Source organism: Triticum dicoccoides, chromosome 3B, assembly GCF_002162155.2.
Source record: "Triticum dicoccoides isolate Atlit2015 ecotype Zavitan chromosome 3B, WEW_v2.0, whole genome shotgun sequence".
NCBI classification, from domain to species: domain Eukaryota; kingdom Viridiplantae; phylum Streptophyta; class Magnoliopsida; order Poales; family Poaceae; genus Triticum; species Triticum dicoccoides.
Window position 1 is genome coordinate 139,964,092 of NC_041385.1, and position 25,822 is coordinate 139,989,913.

The window sequence follows — 25,822 nt, forward strand, 5'->3', positions numbered from 1 at the left end:
AGGATCCTATATGAATTGAGGACAGGCCCTCCAATCCACACACACGAGCTAACACTCAACGATACTAGTGCTCACAGCACAACACAACCTCACCGGCTGTCTACAAACATAAACTCAGAAATCTCATCCCCCCCTCACATGGAACAGCTGAGGAGTATTTATACTAGAAGCACCCACTAGTTAGGTGTGAAAACAACTCAAAAAGAAGGGTAAATTCATGAGCCCCAAGCTATAGCAGGAGCAAACTTGTTGAGCCTTGCGCTGTAATAAATTCCTGGACAGCTTGCATGGAAACTTGCACAACTTTTGACTCAAGACCTCAAATGATGCACCGTTTTTTTGAATGAAAGCTGACTTCTAAGAAAATCTTTTCCAGCCTCTATAATGTGCTGGAGACTTCCAGAGTTAATTAGGTTTATGTGGGAAGTTGCTGCTGGAAATCTGATGTGTCATTTCTCCCAAAATAGGCACCGGAAGCTTCCCAACTAAGATAATGGTTTTGCCCTTGTCTTCCTTTGGATGCTCTAATGGTTCAGCATTTGTGCTAGCATTAACCTCACTCTTGGATGCCTTGGTCATGATCTGGTTCACATCACCTCGGATGAGGAGCCGCGGGGTTTATATTGATCTGAGATAGAACAACCCTACCGTGGCGTACAAGATGATCAACCCAATCTCCAGCTATCGCTAGGATTCGGTGGTTACAGGGAGACCTAGATAGCTAGGAGATAACAAGTGGGAAAGAGGTTGGTTGAGATTACATGGAAATAAACACAAGATCTAACAGTGTCATCCCTAGTTATTGGCATTCAATCTGTACTCCACATCAAACAATATGGATGGTGCATAACCAATGAAAATCCTCCACTCAACAACAACAACACAGCAAAAATCCCCCACTCTATAGCAAACAACATGCATTGAGAGGAAAAATTGAGAAATGTCCACGAGATTATCAAAATATGGATGCCACATACTACAATGGTGCACGAATTACACAGTTGCTCCCTGATTCATGCAAGAGATTAATTCGTGACTTCAGAGACAATTACCTCAAATCTCAAGGAGCAGACCGACAGGCAAACAATCACAGGAGGTGCTTGCCGGGCCTACGGCGAACACCTTCATGCTAGGTCTCTGGACACCACACTCGTGCGCGGTAGTGGTCTTCCCCACACCGCCCTCGCCCCACACCTCACCACCACCTCCTCTAGCACCATGCGCTCGCCGCCAGGCATCCCATGAGGTCAAACGGGTGCGAGGAGTCGCTGGAGGGGGCTCGTCATCATCCGCAATAGCCACCAGCGCCATGTGTCGCCGCCCCAGCGACCTCGCCGAGATTCATCAAGGAAGAGACCCCTAGCCGAGCACGGAATCTAGCAGGGTCCGACAACGTAGGCGCCGGCACGGTCCCTAACACGGTCGCTGTTGCAAGGTCGCCAAAACTCTCTCTCTCTCTCTCTCTCTCACACACACACACACACACACACACACACTCACTTTCCATGGTTGCCCAAGAAATGGATAATAAGAGAGGACGTCGATGAGGAAAGGGAGTAGACGCAGAGGTGTTCGCAACTGACACATTCCCAGCGGGCGAGTTGAACTGCCTGACATAGCAACCTAGAGCGCTTTAAGTTTCGTGTTTTGAAACCTTAAAAATCTGATGTTCCTCATATAACATTTTCGTTTTATTATTTGGTTTCCCAATGTTGACGCATGCGATGGCAAGCAAATAAACACCCTTTCACTTTTTTGTTTTGCATGTTAGATTTGTCTTATGTCAAACTTTGTAAACATATTGATATGTACAATACCATTAGGTTTACCATTGATTAGATTTTTAATATTGTTTATAAACTTGATCAAACTTTATATAGTTTGACTCGGTATAAAAACGGAGGGAATACCAACTAGTAATGGTGATAAGATATATAGCTACCACAAAGTCATTTTGCGCGGTACCATTACATGCCGATACATCTGAGGCCACTCACTTTTTTTCTATGATTTGTGTGAAGTTATGACCCACTTAAATGTCTAGTACTAGTATATTACTTGTATTTTTCTTTTTAGTCATATAGCTACCGTGAAGTCATTTGCGCGTTACCGTTACATGTCGGTACATCTGAGACCACTCACATTTTCTGAGATTCGTGTGAAGTTATGGCTCACCTAAATGTATACTACATTAGTACTTGTATATTTCTTGTATATTTCTTTTTAGACAAATCAGTGTCAGCTTAATGGGCCCAAAGTACACCTTTTGTCAGGGAAGATACAAATGCAGCTCTCTCCTCTCTCTCTCTCTCTCAACCTCCAAAATGAATCCATAGACTTACTTCATTTTCTCAAAAAATATACTTTATTTCATCTTAGACAATTTAATCAACCATATCTTTTAAACTATAGAGTCTTTTGGTAACTTTTTATATATTTGGACTCTCTGCGTCAAGACAACTAGACCAAATTTGGATACATTTCAAACATATTTTTTTTTTCATTTCACATTCCATATGTGAAAAAACCTATTTCACTAGAAAAAGGGAAACAAACTAGTGAAATGAAATGTAGGTTATGAAAGTGAAAAACAATATGAAACTAAAATGTCAACTTGTGAAACTGATTATTTTAAAATGTGTAACAGTTTGTTATAAAAAGAGTGAAATATGTTCTTTCAAGAATAGATGTGATTTTTCTGAAACAAGCCAATGAAAAGTTAAATGCTAGTTCTAAAAGTGAAAAACAATATGAAAATGAAATGTCAACTTGTGAAGCTGATTGAAATCATTCTATTCAAAAGATTTTAAGTGGGTGAAATATGTGAAATATGTTTAATGAACTCTAAACTCATTTAAAATGTATATAAAATCAGCCTTTTTTAAAGGTCTTTGCGACATGAGTTCAAATAACAAAAAGTTTAAAAATGAAAATATTGGTTTGTAAGATGTGAATGATTTAAGTTAGTCTCTACTCCTAATGCAGCAGTTGGTAGTCTCCGCCGGTCAATTTTCGTCCCACCAGCTGCGGTTAATTTTCGTCCTCGATCCGACCTCCCTCTACCCAACGATTCCCCACTTCCTCCGTCCAGACCGACAAAAAAAACTGAATGCTAACACGCAACTATATGGAAAACGTCCTAAAAAATCGCCCTAAAAAAATCTACGACGGTTAACCTACAAAAATTAACTGAATCGTCCTAACAGAAACCCTCGCACCCGTATCACCGTGCCCTCGATGTACTTGTCCGCTGCCGTCATTCCTCCCTATCGTCCCTACATGTAGCTTCCATCACCGCCGCTCAACCCCTTCGCTGCCGCCATCGGAGTGCAAAGACAGGACGATCCCGTTGAGGGGCCCTGATCTGGATCGGCTACAACCCGCATGTTCCGCCGCTGATCATCGAATCTAAGGCTGATCCCGTATGATACGCCACGGATCATCAGGATCAGTGTGACCCTTCCAAGTTGGCCGCCGCCGATCACTAACATCTAGGTATGCCGCTATTAACCCTTACAAATTTGAGTGTTAACCTTTTCAAATCTTACAAATCTTACAAATATTTGGAGACCTGGACCTGATGATGGACTCCTGGATACGGGTGCCTGGAACCAGTTTACAAATCTTATGCCCATACAGCCTGTCACCCAGTTTGACAGCCCCATCTTCATAAATCTTTGCCTCTGATTGCAGGCAAAATCTGCACATAACTGACACCCAATTTACATCTATAAAAAGCAGGAACTGTATTTGCAGGTTTTTGGATCATCACATAAATAGCACCCACCTTTGGAGTTTTGCAGGTGGTCAGTCATCTCGGTGGCAACATTTTTCAATTATGCAGCTCACAACATCATCACAATCAAGAAGTGACACATATAAGAGGTAGGAATGATAGTATTGCAAGCTCCATATGCACATAACTGACACCAAGTTTACATACAAATAGCAGGAGCATATTTGAATTTGCATGAACATACAAACACTCACTTTACAAGTTTGCAGGTGGTGATTGACCTCGGTGGCGGGGTCATCAGAAGCAGCAACTGACAACAGATTCCCAGTTTGCAGCTCACAACAACATCACAAGTAAGAGGTAGTTAGTCAACATATGTAGTATCGAGTGCATTTTCAAGTACTTGATATAAGGCTGGAAACTGAGTTCACAAAGAAACTGAGTGCATCTTCAATATGTATAAGGCTGGAAACAAATTATAGAAGCAAAGAATGACAACATATAAGCAGACTTTATGCCATAGACACCAGGAGCATAATTGGTATTTGTATAAACATTAGGAGCATAATTGGTATTTGTATAAACATCAGGAGCATAACTGACACTAAGGCTGGAAACATATTAGAAAAACAACCTTAATGATTGAATGACTACATATTAGCAGAGTTTGTGCCATAGACACAACTGAGTGCATCTTCAATATGTATAAGGCTGGAAACAGATTATACAAGCAAAAGAATGACAACATATATGCAGAGTTTATGCCATATACACCCAGTTCACATACAAACATCAGGACAACATATTAACTGAATTTGCAGGTATTTGTATCATGACATAAGTGACACTCACTTTAGGAGTTTGCAGGTGGTGATTTACCTCTGTGTCGGGGTCATCCAAAGCAGCAATTGATAACGCTTTTCGATTTTGCAGCTCACAACAACATCACCAGCAAGAAGTGACACAAACAATAGGTAGTTAGGACACTTATTGAAAACATCTGATTTGGTATCCATGCGATAGTCAACATATGTAGTATTTAGTGCATTTTCAAGTACTTTATATGCCAAGATGGCATTCCTTGAATAGACACAAATAAGTAATAAGAAACTGAGTGCATTTGGAATATGTATAAAGCTGGAAATATATGTATTGAAGCAGCCTTAATGATAGAATGACAAACGATTATGTGTTCCCACTCTTTAAAACAGTTCAAGATGACTAGCATTTGGTTCAATTGAATAAATAACACTTTGTATGACAAGATTAGTACCTAGCAGAGTTTGTGCTAATTCATAGTTCACGTTAGTAAAATGTCATTTAATGTGAGTGTACTGCCCTTACATAGGTGTGTATGGGTAATTCAAAAAGCAAGCCAGTTGAACAACAACCAGAAGATGACGTTACTACTGGTATGCTGCAATTCTATCATAAAGTGCTACTCATGGGTTCTGTGCATGTATTATATTGACAAGCTATATGCTGAATGTTTTGCAGGCCTTTCAAGCGGGAGAAATGTTGATGATAACAATGCAAGCATCATACCCGTAGCTCAAAATGTTGTCAAAAATTATGCTACGGTTCTAGGTATGATGCTTGTCTCAATATTGTTCATTTTGTTGCCGCATACATTGCCACTTGTATCATTGGCCTTATATTAATCCTGGTTACAACTCTACAGAATGCCCGAACCCGGTTGGAGAGCATAATGAAGCTTCATTGTCAGCTCCGAGTATACTAACAGTGGATTGTTGCACAGATGAAAATGGTACTTACTCATCCGCATTCAGATGCCAAGAATGTTAGCTGCATATATTGTCTCCTATATAACATTGGCTTTTTTTCCTACTTGTATCAACTCTACAGATGGATCAAGATTGCTACTGATTGGAGATCAGCATGATGCTTCGTTGTTGGCTTTGAGTAATCTAACTCCCGATTCTGACACTATTGTAGATGGCCGCATTGCATATGGTACTGACTCATCCACATTTTAGTTGCACTAACTTATATTCAAGTGTGTTCACCTTCATTTACATATTACCGTGATTTTTTTATTGGTAAGCTGTAGGTTGTGAACCTTCAAACGATGATTTAGATGGTGCGACAGTGCTAAAAGGTATTCCCATGCATGCTTATCCACACTCCATACTGACGTGTTCGGTAGTGGTTCCATCATCCAACATATATGATTTTTGCACTATGGGCTTAATAGTTTTTATTTTTGACATGATGCAGACTACATCACTTGCATAGGTTACGCTGAGACAACAAAGGAGTAGTTCAACGCACAAAGGCGTGGTGCTTATCGGAAGAAAAAGGACCAGGATACTATGTTGTTGCAAGAGGTTCATCATCCCTCCTTGACAAATTCTGGTAAGTTGTCTAACGTGAGTATGCTGACTAATATTTGCATCATATAAGTTTTTAGGCTGGTTTCTCATATGTGGTATGAATGTGATCTATGTGAGTTGTGAAAATAACCTTAATAAATTATGGGGCTTTTTTATTAACTAACTATCATACCGTGATTTTTTTATTAGTAAGTTGTAGGTTGTGAACCTTCAAACGATGATTTAGATGGTGCGACAGTGCTAAAAGGTATTCCGATGCATGCTTATCCACACTCCATACTGACGTGTTCGGTAGTGGTTCCATCATCCAACATATATGATTTTTGCACTATGGGCTTAGTAGTTTTTATTTTTGACATGATGCAGACTACATCACTTGCATAGATTACGCTGAGACAACAAAGGAGCAGTTCAACGTAGAAAGGCGTGGTGCTTATGGAAGAAAAAGGACCAGGATACTGTGTTGTTGCAAGAGGTTCATCAGCCCTCCTTGACAAATTCTGGTAAGTTGTTTAACGTGAGTATGCTGACTAATATTTGCATCATATAAGTTTTTAGGATGGTTTCTCATATGTGGTATGAATGTGATCTAAGTGAGTTGTGAAAATAACCTTAATAAATTATGGGGCTTTTTTTATTCACTAACTATCATACGATTGATTCATCTTGTAGATCATAGGGAACTTAACAACGCGTGGAGGCGGGCATCTTATCGCATTAGCAAGTCAGAGGGTTTGAAAAAACAACAACATGATGTGCACATTGTTCAACGTCTTACCCTAGGTGATATTACAAATGTTCGTCAACCTACTAATGCGATACCAGGTACATCAGGTACTCATGGTATATATAAGATCAAGGTCAGCGTACCATTGATATATGAAGTAAGAATACTCACCACGCATGTTGAATTAGATGAATTGAATGAGACCAAAGAGAATCCGCAAAGAACGGAATAAGATCGCAAAAAAGACCATAGAAACGCCCTGAGGAGAGCTTCTTATCGGCGGAAAAAGGATCGGGATCTCCAAGAAGAGAATCTCCAGGCCCTTAATTTATCTGGTAAGATTTAAACGTTCTAACCAATATATTTAGTACCTTCATTTAAGGTCTTAACCATTAAGTTCTGAGTATGTTTTATTAAACATTTTTAACCAGACAACCCAACTAGCTCCGACTACACAACATTATCGCATAATGATTCAGTAATTACTGCTACAACTACGGTCACATCTGGTCTGGTTAATGACAATGCTTTTAAAGGTAATCAACTTTAGCGTAAGATGTCATCAATTGAGGTCAGATTATGTTTTACTCTCTACATTTATAGTGTGCCATGAATGACACCAGACGTTCACTTCAATGACCTTGAATAAACAAATCAATTAACCGAGGAAGAGCGCAAGAGAGATCATAGAAATGCACTGAGAAGAGCTTCTTATCGGAGGAAAAAGGATCAGATAAAAGTAGATGAAAATCTGCAGCCACTATCTACATCAGGTAAAACATTACCTTTAGTTTCACGTTGAAGTAATCAGTTTTTTTTCTCATACCTGCATATTCTTTTAGCGACCACTAGGCACGCAGCATACCGTCAAATGCTTGATCTTAATGCACATGATTTATATTTGAGTAGCAAAATAATGTGGTAATATTCATTAGCCACTACATCAGATTGTTCTAATGATGTTTTCACATCGTTTTTCATAAAGCCACCCCTGATGGCACAAGCTATACAGACTTTGTGCACATTGAAGCAACATTACCCCCTTCGTCATTAGACGCGTCTGTTGTTACCCATGACAATGACCGAGCTAAGAGGGAGCAGAGAAACTCACGTAGCCGATCATGTTAACAGAAGAAAAAGGATGAACTAATAGTTGATGATAGAGAAGATCTGAATGAAAAGATCCGAGGGAAGCATGTGCAACACCGCAAAAGCATGTCGGTTATTGAGAAGGGGCAGTCAAGTGCTCAAAGGAAGGCCAGTTATGCTAAAAGGAAAAACACCCCATGCAAAGAATCCCTTGCACTCCCACGTCCAGACCTAGCAAACTCAACCTCTGAGTGTCCCGCATCCACCTGCCGTGCAATACCCCTCGGGTGGGGCGCCGAAGATGATTCATCATATGGAGACCCTCTGCCGGTCATGCCGAATTACGATGTTGGCACCAATGGCATGAAAATGCTTTTGTCCGGTTCTTATATATGCTCATTCTCATCAACCCTGTTTTGACATGATGTTCTCTCTTATCACATTCGCCACAACTATAATGCAGATGACAATGATGTGTTCCGAGACCCCATCATGGGCGATGAGCCGACACCATCCGACTTGATGGATGAGGAGTACTACATGTTTCGCGACCAAGGTATGGTCAAATCAGAACTTCAAAGTCATGGAGCTTTAGTGTAATTATAGTTATTTGTGATTACTGTTTTGACAATCCTGTCTCAACAAATGCCTGTAGGATCCGATAATGACACAATTGAGGATGTCTATGAAACAAGCATGTCGTCTGCTATACCTAGCGAGGTTGATCCATTAGACTTTGTCTACACAAACATCCCAGACACCACTCACGTCCTGAAACTCGACGCAAACTGCAAACACTGCAAGGCCAAAAATTTGTGTCTGAGACTGACGGGTTCTGCTATCGCAATGGACAGATCAAACTTAAACAACCGGAACCAGTCCCAGAGCTGATGAGACTATGGTCCAGCATGGATGCAGATTCTAGACATTTTCGAGAGAACATATGGTTCTTCAACGGGCATTTTGCCTTCACAACCCTTGGCGTCAGCCTTGATGAGAACTACACAAACATAAAGTCTTGGGTGTACACATTCCGGGCACACGGCACCATCTACCACAATGTGCACTCGTTCGGGCCTAACTCCCGTCCAGAACATCTGCAGTTATACTTCTATGATGATGACCCAACCATAACTCATCGTAAGGCGGCCACCAAGCAATTAGACCAGGATGTTGTGAAGAAGTTAGTAGACATACTCAAAGAAAACCCGTACTCCCAGCAATTTAGGAGTTTGGATGCACACAAGGACAACCTCGATGATTATAGGATAGACCTAAACACCGATAAGAGGCTTGACCAAAGAAGATATAATAGACCGTTGTCATCTGAGGTCGCTGCAATTTGGGTTGAGGGCAACGACCTAGCAAAAAGGTATGACCGGAGAATAACACTTTGTGGTAACAACAACGAAAGGCACAGTATTCATGTGACCTCCGGGGCATATGGCCCGTTGTCTTATCCCCTATTTTATCCAAGGGGGGAACTAGGTTGGCATCCGAAGCTACCTAAACGTAATGTTCCTTGGGAGGTTGTACTACATCCCCAACTGGGCCATGATGATGATGAGGATGCAGGTATGCCGTATGCAACAAATATTGTTACAAATAATATAATTTATCTCGAATAATTCCTCATTTTGATTGTACTCGATCACATGTAGAGGGGAATAGCAGGTTGTGCGTCTCTGTTAGAGACTATTACTGTTACATGCTTCAGACACGGCCTGCGATCTTCAATCCCATACTCTGTGGAGCACGCCTGCTGCAGCAATGGGTGGTCGACATGTATGTCAAGATTGAGAGTTGTCGGTTGAGGTGGTACATGAAGAACCAGACGCAGATTCGGGCCGACTTGTATAAAGGAGTTGTTGATGCGATCACATCGGGGGAGACGCGAGCAAGCGCTATTGGGACAAGGATAGTGCTCCCTGGAACATACCCAGGTGGCGAGCGCGACATGAAGAAGAGGCATATGGATGCCATGGCAATTGTCCATACATACGGGAAGCCTGACATTTTCTTGACCATGACTTGCAATCCAAAATGGGAAGAGATAACTAATGAGTTGTTGCCTGGTCAGACTGCGCAAGACCGACCTGATATTGTGGCTCGCGTGTTCTACGACAAACTAGAGGCTATGAAAGACATGTTGTTCAAGAAGCAGATCCTAGGTGTTGTTGTCGCTTATGTATAGGTAGTCGAGTTCCAAAAAAGGGGCCTTCCCCACGCACATTTTTTGTTGATCATGGACTCAGCATATAAGCTTATCGTCCCAGAGCATTATGACCGACTCATATCAGCAGAGCTCCTAGACAAGCATAAGTATCCCGAATTGTATGCAATGGTGGTAAAGCATATGATGCACGGACCATGCGGTGCTCTCAACCCAAAGAATGCTTGCATGCAAGAAAATGGATGCAAGTGCAGATACCCGCGGTCGTTCAATGAAAACACATCACAGGGGAAGGACTCATACCCAGTTTATCGGCGTAGAGACGATGGTAGACGTGCTAAGGTCCAAGGGAAGATGTTGGACAACAGATGGGTTGTGCCTTATAACCCATACCTTCTGCGGATGTTCAATTTCCACATCAACATTGAGGTCTGCTCTAGCATAAAGGCCGTCAAATATCTTTACAAGTACATCTACAAGGGCCATGATAAGGCTTCTTTCAGCATCGACCAGCCCGACGCCGATGGTAACATTGATGAGATCAAGAGACACGTTGACGCAAGATGGGTCACCCCTCCAGAGGCTATGTGGAGGATATTTGGCTTCCCACTTTGCGCCAGTCACCCGCCTGTCTTGCAGTTGCCTCTTCATCTCCCGAATATGCACATGGTTGCATTCAATGCGCATGCTAACTTGAAGAACGTTGTGGCCTCCGAAAAGGCTTCAAAATCCATGTTAACGGAGTATTTCAAGGCTAACCAGGAACACCCTTGGGCTAGGCATATATTGTACAAGAATTTTCCCGGAAGCTTCACGTGGTAGCAGCAAAAGAAGTCTTGGAAGCCTCGGGTCGAGCGTTTTCAAATAGGTCGCATCGTGTCTGCCAATCCCGCCGAGGGGGAGCGATACTACCTGTGTGTATTGCTGAACCATGTTACGAGAAAAACCTCATTCGACGACTTGCTCATCGTGGACGGCGTGCTATGTGGGAGCTTTAGAGAGGCTGCTGAACGATTGGGTCTCATCGAGGCAGACAACACGCTCAACGACTGTCTTAATGAGGCTGAGCAGTGGGCGATGCCATGTTCTCTTAGGAGGCTCTTCGCAACCATCTTGGTGCATTGCGAGCCAGGCGACGTGCGCGGTTTATGGGATAGGCACCTCGAGCCTATGTGAGATGACTATCGTCAGACATGCACGTCGCCGAACAAGGTGGATCAGTTGGTGTTGCTTGACATTAGGGGTATGTTGTAGTCCATGGGTAAAGATATTGTTGATTTTGCTCTTCCAAGCATCGATGATGCGTTTGACCCAACCGATGGTGAGTGTAGAGAGGTCATCAAGGAATCAACCGTTGAGTTTGACATGGATGACATTAAATTGGCATCTTCCGTTAACTTGGAGTAGAGGGCCGCTTACAATGAGATACTGGCGGTTGTTGAATGCGGTGATGGGGGTGCATTCTTTGTTGATGGCCCTGGAGGTATAGGGAAGACCTTCCTATACAGGGCGATGCTTGCCAAGGTGAGGAGCGAGGGCAAGATTGGTATCGCTACCGCGACGTCAGGCGTCGCGCTTCTATAATGCCTGGCGGCAGGACTGCCCACTCGAGGTTCAAGATACCATTGAGTTGCGATGATGGTGCCTCGTGCAGCTTCACCAAGCAGAGTGGGACTGCCAAGCTACTTAGGATGGCCTCATTGATAATATGGGACGAGGCCAGCATGACGAAGCGACAAGCGGTTGAGACATTGGACAATAGCATGCGTGACATCATGGGAATACGTGACCGACGCTTTGGAGGAAAGACTGTTGTTTTTGGCGGGGACTTTAGGCAGGTGCTTCCGGTTGTTAGAAGGGGGTCGCGGGGCCAGATAATTGATGCAACACTCCGAAGTTCTCATCTATGGAAGGGTATGCGACAGCTTCGGCTCGTTACCAACATGAGGGCTCATAATGACACTTGGTTTGTAGATTACTTGCTAAGGGTCGGCAATGGCACTGAGGATGTCGACGATCAAGGCAACATACTACTCCCTAAAGACATTTGTCTGCCTTCTATAGGCGAGGTTGACGACTTGGAGAAGGTTATTGACCACATGTTTTCGAGTCTGGATGACAACATGTCTGATTCGAATTACATGACATGTCACGCAATCCTTTCCACCACAAACGGCAATGTCGACAAGATAAACATCTGCATGATAGAGTGTTTTCAGGGAGATGAAGTAATCTACCATAGCTTTGACAATGCGGAGGACGACCCATATGGCTACTACGCTCAAGAGTTTCTCAATGGATTGACTCCTAATGGTCTTCCTCCGCATGCACTCAAACTAAAGCTAAACTGCCCTGTCATACTTCTAAGGAACATTGACCCAGATAACGGACTGTGTAACGGCACTAGGCTTGTTGTTAGAGGATTTTAGAGGAACACCATTGATGCAGAAATCGTGATTGGACAACACGCTGACAGGAGGGTCTTCCTTCCTCGAATACCTCTCTGCCCATCTGAAAACGACATGTTTTCGTTCAAGTTTAAGAGGAAGCAATTTCCTATAAGACTTAGCTTTGCTATGACCATTAACAAGTCTCAAGGGCAGACAATCCCTATTGTTGGTGTCTACCTACCCAATCATGTGTTCTCTCATGGTCAACTCTATGTTGCTTTGTCTCGAGCCACCGCGAAGAGAAACATAAAGATACTCATTCAGAAGGAGAAGCCGAAGGAGAAATCCAAGAAGCAAAAGGACAATTCAAAGAAGCGAAAAAGACCTACCGTGTCCTTACTGACCTCGATGAAGAACATCGTCTACAAGGAAGTCCTTACAGGCTGAAGGCCGGTCTTAATACACCGGCAGGTTTAGTAATATAACTTACTCTTCTGATGGTCAAGTTATGCTATAATTTGTTTTTTTAGATATATCTTTTTATTTGGTATTTTGATAGATGGGGCTATACTCCATTTAGTGGAACTACAAACTGCATTTCAATATTTAGCCGTCATATTGTCAGAATCATCCTTGTTATATGTTTTCTACAAACGCACTAATTTATGTGTAATATATGATTCATATATAATGTCACAACTGATAATGACCTGGAACATGGAATGAAACTTTTGTATTATGGCAAGTGATAATTTACTGATTTTATAGTGCTGCATAGTACATGTGACATGTGGCTGTCAAATAATCTCATCTGTATCTGAAGATGAAATGCTGGATACTGACAATGGGTCATCACTAGAAATCTGGACATCTGATGTCATGGAGTATGATACTGATTCTTCTTCTTGCAACACAGAAATATAGATAAGATGAAACAAAAAAAATTTAGAGATAAAAATTATCACCATTCATCTTCACACTCCCATAGAAGTGTAAGGCATTCCAGGGGAAAAAACCATCGGGGTGGTACTGACAAGAATGAATCTGTTTATTTGGTATTTTGATAGATGGAGCTATACTCCATTTAGTTGAGCTACTAACTGCATTTCAATATTCAGCCGTCATATTGTCAGAATCATCTTTGTTATATGTTTTCTACAAACACACTAATTTATGTGTAATATGTGATTCAGATATAATGTCAGAACTGCTAATGACCTGGAACATGGAATGAAACTTTTGTATTACGGCAAGTGATAATTTACTGGTTTTATAGTGCTGCATAGTACATGTGAGATGTGGCTGTCAAATAATCTCATCTGTATCTGAAGATGAAAGGCTAGATATTGACAATGGGTAATCACAAGAAATCTAGACATCTGATGTCATGGAGTATGACACTGATTCTTCTTCTTGCAACATAGAAATATAGAGAAGATGAAACAAAAAAATTTAGAGATAAAAATTATCACCATTCATCTTCACACTCCCATAGAAGTGTAAGGTATTCCAGGGGGAAATACCATCGGGATGGTACTGGAAAGAACAAATCAAAGACTTCAGCAGAGTGGTGCTAGAGCTAGGAAATACAACTGTTCTCTTGATGATCCCTTGTCTTCAGATAAAAAGAAAGTTTGTAAGTAGAGCTCTGCTGATAGGATGATTATAATTAGTCAAAAACTGGTTTAGATTGTGATGGCTTCATGCATGACACTGAAGGTAGGCTATGAAATGCTTCATTACAATAATGAGATGTACTTAGCCATGAATACCAGCAATTTGCTGATGAAACAGGTAGAGATAATTTGCAATGTTATACCTACACCAAAGTAGAAAGGCAAGCAAGATATGTGCTCTGTTGTATCCGACTTTAATGGGCAATATGGGCATGAAGGAGTTGTCACCTTAGGGGGCACCGAACAGTCCGCCTACGATATTAACCACAATGTTTATGTGAGCAGCCACATCGTTCAGTTTGCTGGTTGTAGAGGCTACTCATAGAACGCCCGTGCATATCTCCTCTAGAATTAGGAGTTTTGTTTGTACAATATGAAGATCTTTGGAGAGCTTTAGTGTTGACCAAGTGTCTATTTGATCTATAAAGATCTGTTTAGAAAACTAAAATTTAATTTAGCAATCAAACAACTTTTACTATTTCAGTTGTTAAAATGAATGGTGCTTTCGATACACCATATGCTCATGCACATCAAGCATATATCACCTATTTGGGATTGTAGTTTGAAATAGTATCTTAAGGAGGCTGGTTGGGCTGTTGTGGAAGAAATGTAGGTTGCACCCAGCCAAGACGTTTGGCCGTGCAGTTATCAAATGTATTCTGTAGATCAAAATATAAAAAGAATCCAAACCGCCCCATATAATATCCGGAAACAAATAGTATATTAAGGCAAGTGATCATGCAAATCACCAATACCATGTCACCAAATCAGAACATGTATCATCAGCCTTAAATGTGTTTCCTTTATATCTCCAAATGGTTTGGTGACATGAAAAATTGTAGTTGGAGATTATTTAATGGCATGTTCATTGTTTTTTATTCTAACCTACTACTAGGTTGATCACGCGGAATCATAAATCTTATTCCAATAGATTTTATTTTCTGATTGTGATCATTTCGGTTGATTCATATACAGATTTTCTATTCAAGGTTTCCTTGTAAACATCTACAAATTGCGTGACCCTTGCACCATCTAAACCAGAAAGCTCCACCCTTGCCACTCAATTGACTTAGACATGTCGTCATCCAATAGTTCCAAGGATAACCGTCAAGATCAGGATGAGACGAATCAGCTTCACCCTGATGATCTAGGTCAACTAGAGGATGCAGAGCCGCATCGAGATCGTGGTGTTGGTGAGGGATCCTCACGAAAGAGTAAGACCCTAAAGATGCATGATCATACTATGCCTATTCAGTTCCCAACCACTCTTTCGACAAATCACTTTGATAACCTAATCTAACGTCGTGAGGTGCATCACATTCCTCGTGCACATGTCCCCTCAGGCTGGGATATCCGGCGTGACACGGGGTCAAATGCACAAAGGAAAGACGGTTGGGTACCAGCAATTATGATATTCTGCAGGCACAATAGCATACTAGCATGTTGGTTCAGACTTTGATTAACCAGATGAATCGGTTGACAGAGGTCGTCGTGAAGCATATCCAAGCATGCGACAAGAAGCCACCACCACCATCTAAAGACCAAGCATGAGGAGGTCTACATTGTTATTTATATTTCTTACTATGTTAGTTGTTACAGTGCTCCTTATGAGCATTTATCAATCTAATCGTTCGGACTCAATAAATGAAGTGTTATTAATTTGCTTGGTGTCTCTTACTTATGTTTGATGACATGTAATTTTCAGTTATCTTTTATTTATCCCAGCAAACTATTTAACTCTATCTCTACTACCTAATAGAGGCATAAGGTTCCCTCTCCCATCTTATGTCCATAGATTTTTGGGATGCTCTTGCTACCTCCAATGGTCACCTCATTACCAGTGTGGTCTCCTTGGGTTCGTGGACCATTAATGCTGGCTTGTGCTTGCTGGCTTCTGCTACTCCGTATGGGAGAGAGCGCGTGTGTGTTTGAGAAAGGCGCAAGGGCTAGAACAGTTTTACCAACTCGAGAGTTGTGCATGATTTCGGAAGCTGAACCAGACCTCAGGCGTTGAGAGAGAGAGAGAGAGAGAGATAGAGTGATTATTTTTACGTGACCGAGTGATGCCGCTGATGTGTTGCTTCTGGTAATGCATAGTCAGAGAGGGGCATGTGTCTAATACCGTTGCTGCTAATGCATACGCATAGATAGACAAAATTATGTTGTGTGTTAGCTATGGGACTGTGTACTTGTACTACTACTATTATCTTTAGTTGATGTACAATTGTTTCTCATATGTACGTATGTGTTTTATACAGATTGTTTTGATGAAAAATAATAAACAATATTATCTTTTGCAAATCTGTGTTGGACTGAATTATTTGTAGTCCAATTATATTGTTTGATATACATGAGGATCGTAAAATTATGTGTTAGACATGATTTTTGTGAAAATACTAAAACTGTCTATTATAATTTTTTGCGCAAGGGCAATTACCTATAACATAATTAAACATATAATCCACGTAACAGAAAATAACAGACTATACAAGGGATGAAATAAATAATTTAATGTGATAGTCAGAATGGTTAGGAAATATCCATAAAAAAGAAAGTCAATATTTCATAGGAAACTAATTGATATTATACGCGCATTTGATAATTCAGATACGTTTTCATAGGCAAGTGATCATAAATCACAAATTTCCTTTAATTAAATATGATGTCAATCAATTCGGTTGATCATAGACCGATTTTGAGATGTCTGTTTCCTTTATTAATAAATCATTATTATTAGGTTGCCTAATATTAACGATCTGAATATAGATATGTCACCCAAGGGCAGCTAGCCTGCCAAAAACAAATTTTCAAATATATTTCGTTTTCCCGCTGCCCACTATGCTCATATAAAAAGGCCCCGCTGCACCATATTTGACTCCATCTTGCTATACAAGAGAAGTCACCATATTTTCCGACACGGTGACCATGGCAATCTCATACGGATTGATCACCTCTAAGAGGGTGATGGCGTCGCCGCCAGTTCCTGGCATCAGTCAATCGATCACCCCTCCGATGAACAGGCAAGATATAAGTCTCTATTTGTACGTCTATTTGCCATCACTAGATAATGTTTTATTTTCTTGAAATAATCACTATTGTTTTGTCACTTGGTTTTTATCTTAAAAGATGGAGCACATGGCATACACTAGAACATAGTAATAGGCTTGGCGATTAAAACATGTTTGCGAAAACCAGATGAACATAGTAATAGGCTCGGCTTGTTCATCTTGTATATATATTAGTTAAAACCTATTGGACAGTGAGACTGAAATACATAATTGTTTTTTTCGGAGGAGCGAAATATTATATTGCGTAAATCAAACCCCGTAGGATATACAATTTTTTCCATGGCTGCCAATCAGTCCGTCCAAATAGAACACAATCAAGGTAGGTGCAACCCCTAAACAAATCTCCAGATGTGCAATTGAGGGTGGTGGAAATCTTATACTGGGAAGGAGGAGATAATATGATGAAGGAGAAAAAGAAGAAGAACAGGTAGAAGAAAATAAATAATAAAAACATGAATGTTATGTTATTTGTCTGTGAATTTTATGCTCCCCTTGCAAAATAATTCTACCTCATCTTTTTGTTTTATTCTACTTACAGGAACTTGAATTTTCGTCGCGTCCAAATGGAGCACATATATCAGAATTGCTGGATAATTCAAGCTAAGGTCATGTGGGAGGCTCACATCAAAGAGAATGCCATGTGAAACTTGTACCTTCAGTGCATACTACTAGATCGTCATGTAAGGCATTAACCATCTACTTTATAGGCCACATTTTCGGAATACAATATTGATAAGCATTTTTTTTGCTCATTGTTGTTATGATTCATAAAATATATTAGGGAACAAAGATGGAAGCGATTGCGTACAACAGCCAGGCAATCCATTTCAACAGCATGCTACAAACCGGTAGTACCTATGATTTCAGTCGCGTCGGGTTCAACCCCAGAGAAATGCCTGATGGACATTTCTGGTACCTGGCCATGGACTTTGTCACCACACTAAGTGCTACGACTGAGGTTTGTTTGTCGGCACAACAGATAACATCAACAATTTGCCCAACGTGCTTCCCACAGTTTGGAGAACTATTCGAGCTACGGGACAGAACAATCACTGGTGCATCATCTTTATATTTGTGAATGCATATTACTCCCTACATCTTAGAGTCTCATTGTGATTTCAAAATTGCAGATGTGGTTGCTATCCTTGCCTACGTTGGTCAGATAGAATATAAGTGGGATTCAATATATAGGCGCCGCGTCCCTTCCCTTGTGATTGGCCTCATGAACTTTCAGTAAGCGCCATTTATAATTTGAGATTTTCATATGCTTATTTTTGTAATTTTGTTGCTGCAATGATAGACTTACATTTATATTTGTTTGTAGACGGCAGATAATTTTCTTACGTGTACGTGAAGAACACGTTGGTCATCAATTCTGCCATTTGCAATGCACTGACAATCTCTTCGAGAAGATTGTTGTTACTTACGTACAGGTAAATCGGAGGCACCGTTGCTTGCAAACTATGAGGAAGAGCACATTCTTTTTCTCTCCTAACATTAATGATGATCATCATCATGTACAAGGTAGGGGCTGCGTTCTATTTTAAATTTATTGTCAATGTTTTTTGACTTTGATACTATGTCACTACTATATAACACTGTTTTTTATCGTAGATATCCACGAAGCCAGCCTCACGACACTTGATGAAACACGTGCGTCCGTCAATGGTGTTGTTCAAGCTAGGAACAATGGAAGCTAGAAGTATCCCAGCTGAAACTAGAGCGGCCTTGAGGGTTTAGGACGACTGGCTATGTACTGTTGCATATTCAAATGTCGCAAATAAATGGCTACTACAGTTTTAATAGGGATTGAATTGATAATTATCCTTTTGGCAATCTGAATAATGTATTCTACTACTGCTGTTTTTTATTGATAAATCATGATATTTTTTTCAAGAAGGCGTCCTATGTGTATGTCTAGGCATAACTAGATTTGTCTTAGTTATTCCACATTAATATGAGACACTCAAACATAAAAAAAAGGTACCCACAACAATCTTCATGCACAATCAAAGACATGTTCTTTAGATGTTCCATACTACTAAAAGCACATCTAAATGTGCTTTAGCAAAAACGTATTTTATAACTCTAGGGAGATATACCAACGACCAGAATATGGAACAATGCATGTAAAAGCAGTGGGCATTAGTTGCCTAATTGAATTAAGGGTAAAGCTATAGATTGTTCCACATGGTATAGGTTATATTATATGATATAGGTGTTGAACCATTGAAAATATATATATATATATATACCCCGCTGAAACGCATTGTCAATTGCCTATGGATTATATATATAGCGAATAAACGGTTTGATGGCTGAATATAATTTGATTGGGAAGATATTTTCTAATATTGGGAGCAAGATCTGATCCTAACACAATTAGAAATAATTTCTACAAGGAAATTAATAACGTCTTTAATTAAACGATGTTCATCTTTTGGAAGGCAATATTAACTCTCCAAACAATGAGATGTCACGGTAACAAAATGATATAAACTCCATCTTCGTCCTATTTCACCATCCACCCGAGTTCACATATATCCCATCAGCAAATTACGATCAAGAACGAATCTTCTATCCCATGGAGGCGATCATTGGGAACGCTGTGCACGCACCCCAAGAGGGTGTGCCTGCACCCCAAGAGGATGTTCCCCGGTCCCAGGAGGATGTGCCTGCGCCCATGGATCTTCTGCCCCCACCTATGCATGCCGTGGAAGATGCACTCCAATACATATTTCACTTTATCATGGGCGTTCGAGACCAAGAAACATTAAAGTAAGTTGTCTTATTATACATTCTTGTGGTATATACAAATCATGTTGGAACATTCTGGTACAAAGCAAACTAAGATAGCTAGACTGGCAAACCTAAAACATTCATAGGTACATGTATACGTTTTTTAGTTGAATCCTTGTACATGAACAATGTCATGCAAAGGCCATGGATTCAGGTTCTAGATTTCATACATGCATATACATCTAGGTGAGGACAATCTGACCTCGTGCAATGTCATGCAATCTAACCATGATTTCTGTTTATAGGTTAGTATAGAGAAAGTTAATCTAGAAGAGGACAATTGATGTCTTTTGCTATATGTTGTTGTGCATTTTATTTTGCAGCTCAATATGGATAAGAAGCGCCCAGCCGTACCTGATCAAAATCAGCCTCCGAATGATCCAGAACACCCTTTTTTTCATGACAAACTTCATCCCGAATGCTTCAACCTTGTTGTTTGTAAGCTTGCGAGTGCTGAAGTAGAGAGGACCGCATGCACCAACTGGGTTGGAAGCAAACATTATTTCGACTTGCAGTTTCATGCTCAGTCACAGGCCCTGAGGTACTCCTGGATGACGCAAGGAGAGCGCATCACGACGCTGGTTAACTATGCTGTGGTCCAGCCTCTTCCTAAATATGATGTGTTCAACTCTATAATTGTAAGAGATGCTCGTTCTTAAAGTTAGTTATACTTATTATAACAACAATTGACATGTGTCCTGATGCTGCAGTATCTACTACCGTTGAAACTTTCGGATTCCTTGTACGGGTTACTTGTAGTCAACCGGCTGAGTAGGAGGGTTGTCGTGATGGATCCATCCTTCAACACGTTTGATCCTGAAGATAGCACTCATAACATATTGATGAGGAAGGAAATCTCATTGCTGAAGGAAGAATTTAACAATGTGTTACAGACAAGGATCCCTGGTTGGCATACCCATATCATGGATTGGGGACAGGATACCATTTACTCTGCTGGTCGTAGGTAATCTACTAAATTGATCGCATACATAAGATGCATACCATTATAATGTTTAATAAATATTTTTGGTGTCGCAGCAAACACTCTGGCTTATTTGTCCTACAGGAGATGGCCCACCAAATCGGTCATTTGCGTAGCATGGGCTGGATGAACACTAGCGTGAGTACATATATGATGAGTTGATGTGTGCTAATTATTATCCACACAATTTATTAAATGATTGAGTTTTTCCACCTTTCCTAGGATCCAATACAGCTCAGACACCAAGTTACGGTCCAGATGCTAATGGTCAAAGACAATGAAGCAGCTGCAAACATCCCGCCAGAGATTAGAGCGGCCTTGAGTGTTTTAAGCAACTGAAGATGGACTGATGCATGCGGATATAAATATACAGGTTTAAATACTTTTTGGTGTGTTGGATATATTAAACATCGGTTTTGCGATGGACCCTATAATCCTTGTATCGTATAACTCCGTTCAAGTTCTGTGAACTATGACTTGAAATATCACGTCAATGAGTACAGTAAAGTCATGCATTGTTTTAAAGGCGGTAAGGCGAGGCAAGGCGCTTGTTGGGCGCGTCAGTAAGGCATAAGGCAAGGTGGGCGCCTTAGATAGTTCTAAGCAGTAGAATGAAGTAGAATTTGGTAGGCAACTAGGCATACACACTACACATCTTGCACTTGCTGCTGGTTGTAGAGCCCATATTTCTCATATGATAGTTACGGGGGCTCGAGAAATGGCTGAAACTTGCAAAGCAGAGTCCGGAGTTTATCAGAGGTGATAAGTGGCCCGATCTCAATGTTACAAAATGGACGGTTGAAGAGCAAGTTCAGGAGGCAATACAAACCGATGGGTAAGCAATTGTTAAAATGGTTTGTTTATTTGAATCATCTGTGTGATATTCTAAAGCATCATTTTATAATATTATAGCGTATCATGTGGATTGTTTATGCTAAATTATATGGAATATTGGACATCACATGGACTGTCAGACTAATTCATCCAGGTATTTCATTTTTATACATTATCTCGTTATTTTATCTGAAAATATTATATAATTTTTTTGTATAAAATTTTTGTAGGAGGATATGAAACATTTTCGTCAAAAATTAGCAGTCATTTTGCTCGATTCAGAGCTTAATAAGCTAAAAGGATGTCCCATATACCATCAACCTGTCAGCGAAGAAACTTTAGCTAATTCTGATCTCGAGATCCTGGATAATCCTTCTGACGTAGTCGAAGACAAACGTCCTGCCCCAATCACTATCATTTCCACGGACCAACGTCAAATACTTGCCGACCTCTGCAAGTACATCATGTCGATTGATGATGCCGGGTGTTTGGAGTAAGTATCATGTATCAATATTTAATGTGTAGATCTATATTATTGTTCTTCTTACCATCCAAATTACAGGAAGGTATGGGTCCGGAGCTGCACACCCGATCCAATGAGCTTAAGTCTTAAGAAACTTCAATGCATACTTAAGATGGAGCAGCCTATGGACAATGATTGCTTTAACACCGCCGTGCGTATGCTGGCATGTGACGAGGGAGTATTGTTCACAGACCCTCCTATACACTACATGGATCTACGATTTTGTGTAAGTTATCGTAACTCTTCATTCTATGTGCCATTATTATCAACATGTTGAAACAATGTTTCTTTTTTTACTTAGTCCATGATGCTAGAGTCAACACGAGGTCAGAAGTTTTGTGAGAAGGAAACTATCCAGACGTTGGCAACATTATTTGGTAGCTGGCCTGGGATGAAGAACGACATCTCATCTTGCAATAAGGTAAATAAAATATTTTGTCCATTGTTATAATGGTTTGTTGTTGTTTCTAATAGCTACACTTGTAGATTTATCTTCCCTATGCATCCATCGGCCGATACATCTTGTACGTCATCGACAAAGAGGCACGTCGTCTATATATTATGGATCCTATTCAAACATCACAATCGTTAGAGGATAAAAACTTGAGGCATTCACTGAAATTAAAAAGTTTTGCAAGGGATTTCAAAGAAGCACTCGAAATAAAGATGCCTGGTTGGAATTATGATATATCTAAATGGCAACGTTTATTTCCGTTCGGTGTTCCAACGAGTGTAGACGGGTAATGAATTCATAACAAGAATATTTACTTTTGTTATCACTATATTTTTTATATTATTAATTTAATTTTTTTGCAGAAATGTGTCTGGCTATTTTATTTTTTATTTTATGCCTTGGTGGAATGATAAAGAATTGGTGAAGCCGATTTGCGCGGTGAGTATTGTGCGTTACATGTTTTAAGACCTTCGGCGTGAAATTGTCATACTAACTACATGTGTTGTTTCTGCAGGATGGGTATGAATTGAGGAAGCATTTTTTATTATACTTACTAAAACATCGTGGGAATGAAGCTAGAGGAAACTTTCCTGATATTGTAAAAGAATTTCTTAAGTGCATCATCTAGATATTAATAGTTTTGTAATAGATGTTCAGTTGGAACATCACTCAGTTTGTTACATGGACATGTCGTTAATTTTTCTTTTATGTTATCCAATTACATTGCAATAATGCACTTCAGTTATTAAATAATTGTGTTTGTGTTATATTGTTTGTATGTGTGAAATTTAACATGTAACTCTGATAAAATATTTCAATAGCCCGTGGCAACGCACGAGCACTCTACTAGTAAAAGTAAAATAAATGAGTGCATTTGTTTGGGACAGAGAAGGGCAGCGCATGCATGCAACCGTACTATACCATGATGGAAAAGACTAATGCCACACAGGTTAATGATTGGTAATAGGTGGATGAAGGGGCTCACCCCAATTGAATTCAGAAGGAGGGGATTATATTGGAAGTTTAATTTATATTTTTGAGAACTGGAAATTTAAGTAAAATGTCTGTAGATTTTTGTAGGGCCATCATTATATTGGACTTAAAAATATGAGACCTATTGTACCACGTGAAGAATATATTGCAGTGTATTTCATTTGGGTTACAAGTTCACGAGTTATCCATTATTCTGCCCACAAATCTTAGTACTCGATTAAGGATCTGGGGTCTGCCGGCACCCAGCGGAACCTCAAATTTCCGCTTTCATAAGCTACACAGAGCCGGAGGATGAGGGGGCGGGGTAGGAACGCGCGCAGTCTGCTGGAGCGAAGGTCACGGTGCCCTTGTCGAGATCGTACCCAACGTGCATGTTCTGCTGCGCGATGTTTCCGATGATGGACACAGGAGAAAACTGATCAGACACCGCCAAGCATAAAGTCCCCTCCTGCACCTCCAAGAACGTGTTCTCCGCCTTCAGCGTGACCGCAGCGCCGCCGCCCAGCCCCAGCGTCACCTCAGGGATCATGGCCGCAACCTGCCCCTCCCGCACCCCGCTTACGTTGAAGCACAGCAGCAGGGGGAACTCCTCTGGCGGCTGCACCGGAGGGAGCTTGATCCGCCTGGTCAGCTCCTTCACCAGTGGGTCTACAAGCGCCGTCGGGAGGAATGTGAGCGTCGTGCCGGAGTCGACGAGGACGGGGGACTGGTCCGGCGCCGCGAAGGTCGCGTTCCCGACCTTGAGGGACTGGAGCTCGACGATGTAGTATGCCTTCACTCTGGATGGGATCAGCGGCGTCGTCGCCGCTCCCGGATCCGTGACGGCGGCCCGGGGGCCGAAGTTGAGCGCGGAGGAGGCCTTGACGGAGTAGGGCACGAGGCAGTAGGAGAACCTCCGGCCCAGCGAGGTGTCTGCGCCGAGTTGACTGACGAGGGAGAGGTCGCCGCCGCCGAGGCCGACGATGCCGTCCCCGACGGACGAGCCGACGAAGGTCGTGGAGCAGCCCAAGTTGACTTTGGCCACGTGCGTCGTCCCATCGCCGTGGGCGCCCGGGGCGTCGGCGAAGGTGAAGGTCTCTGTGGAGAGGAGGCCGCTCGTTTGGGAGCCGTCGCCGTAGGAGTAGATGTACGTGCACTTGGAGTTGGCGTCGCAGGAATGGGAGTCCTCCGGGAGCTCGCTGCACGTGCCGGAGTTACAGTCCACGAGGCCGAACGTCGTCGATTTGGAGGGGTCGAACTGGACGCCCGGCGGCTGCGCGTCCGCGTCACGGGCGGCCGCCAGACCAGGACCGTCGCCTCCGTATCTGCAATTGAGCCAGGTGAGGTCGCTGCCGGTGTCGGCGATGGCGACCATACGAGTGGGCGGCGTGCCTATGTTCACTGCCATCAGGTACTCGCTTGTCCTGGACGTGACCTCGGACACGAAGCCGTCAGCTGAGGGCGCGTCGGCGCGGACGTAGGAGCGCGAGAGCGCCGCGGCGCGGGCAGCGGACCGCCGCGCGGCCTCCAGCGCGCGGGCGGGCGCGGTGAGCGTCGGGTCGTGGAACGGCGACCTGACGGAGTCACGGTGGATGAACTCCACGCTAAACCCATCGCCGCCACTGCCGGCGTACGCCGTGTACGCGCACAGCTGCGCCGTCAGGGCGACGCCGACGAGCAGGAGAGCGCGGGATACCATCGTCCCATGCATTGTGTCCCAAGGATTAGCTCTACTGGGGTTGCTTTGCTGCCGCTGCTTCTATGCGGAGAGCGGTATTTATAGGCGAATTTGCATAAGATTATAACGGTAGATGGTTAATGGGGAGGCGAGTGTGGTAAGTCGGGATATGATATGGAGTACTAGTCATGATTCATGAACTGTTGAGTGTCATTTAGCAGCTCACCGCGTTATCGTGTCATACGTATTGCACGTCTGTGTCATTAATCTTACACGGAGATTTATCTGAGTATTTTTCTCTTCGATTTTTCCTTTTCTTTTTATGCTTCATTAAGTCACTTAGATGTGCGATAATTACTTGGTGTGT

At 41.8% G+C, this 25,822-nt stretch overlaps 1 protein-coding gene across 1 annotated transcript; it reads right to left on the reverse strand.

Annotated features, from left to right (window-relative positions):
• Positions 1-23,893: 23,893 nt before the first annotated feature.
• On the reverse strand, positions 23,894-25,488 carry LOC119280996 (aspartic proteinase CDR1-like). The gene has a single exon (XM_037561657.1). The coding sequence runs from the start codon at positions 25,486-25,488 to the stop codon at positions 24,073-24,075; it is 1,416 nt and encodes a 471-aa protein (XP_037417554.1). The 3' UTR covers positions 23,894-24,072.
• Between the last annotated feature and the right edge of the window lie 334 nt (positions 25,489-25,822).

Coding starts and splice junctions, on each gene's coding strand:
- LOC119280996 (XM_037561657.1), bottom strand. CDS start 25,488: ATGCATGGGACGATGGTATCCCGCGCTCTCCTGCTCGTCGGCGTCGCC.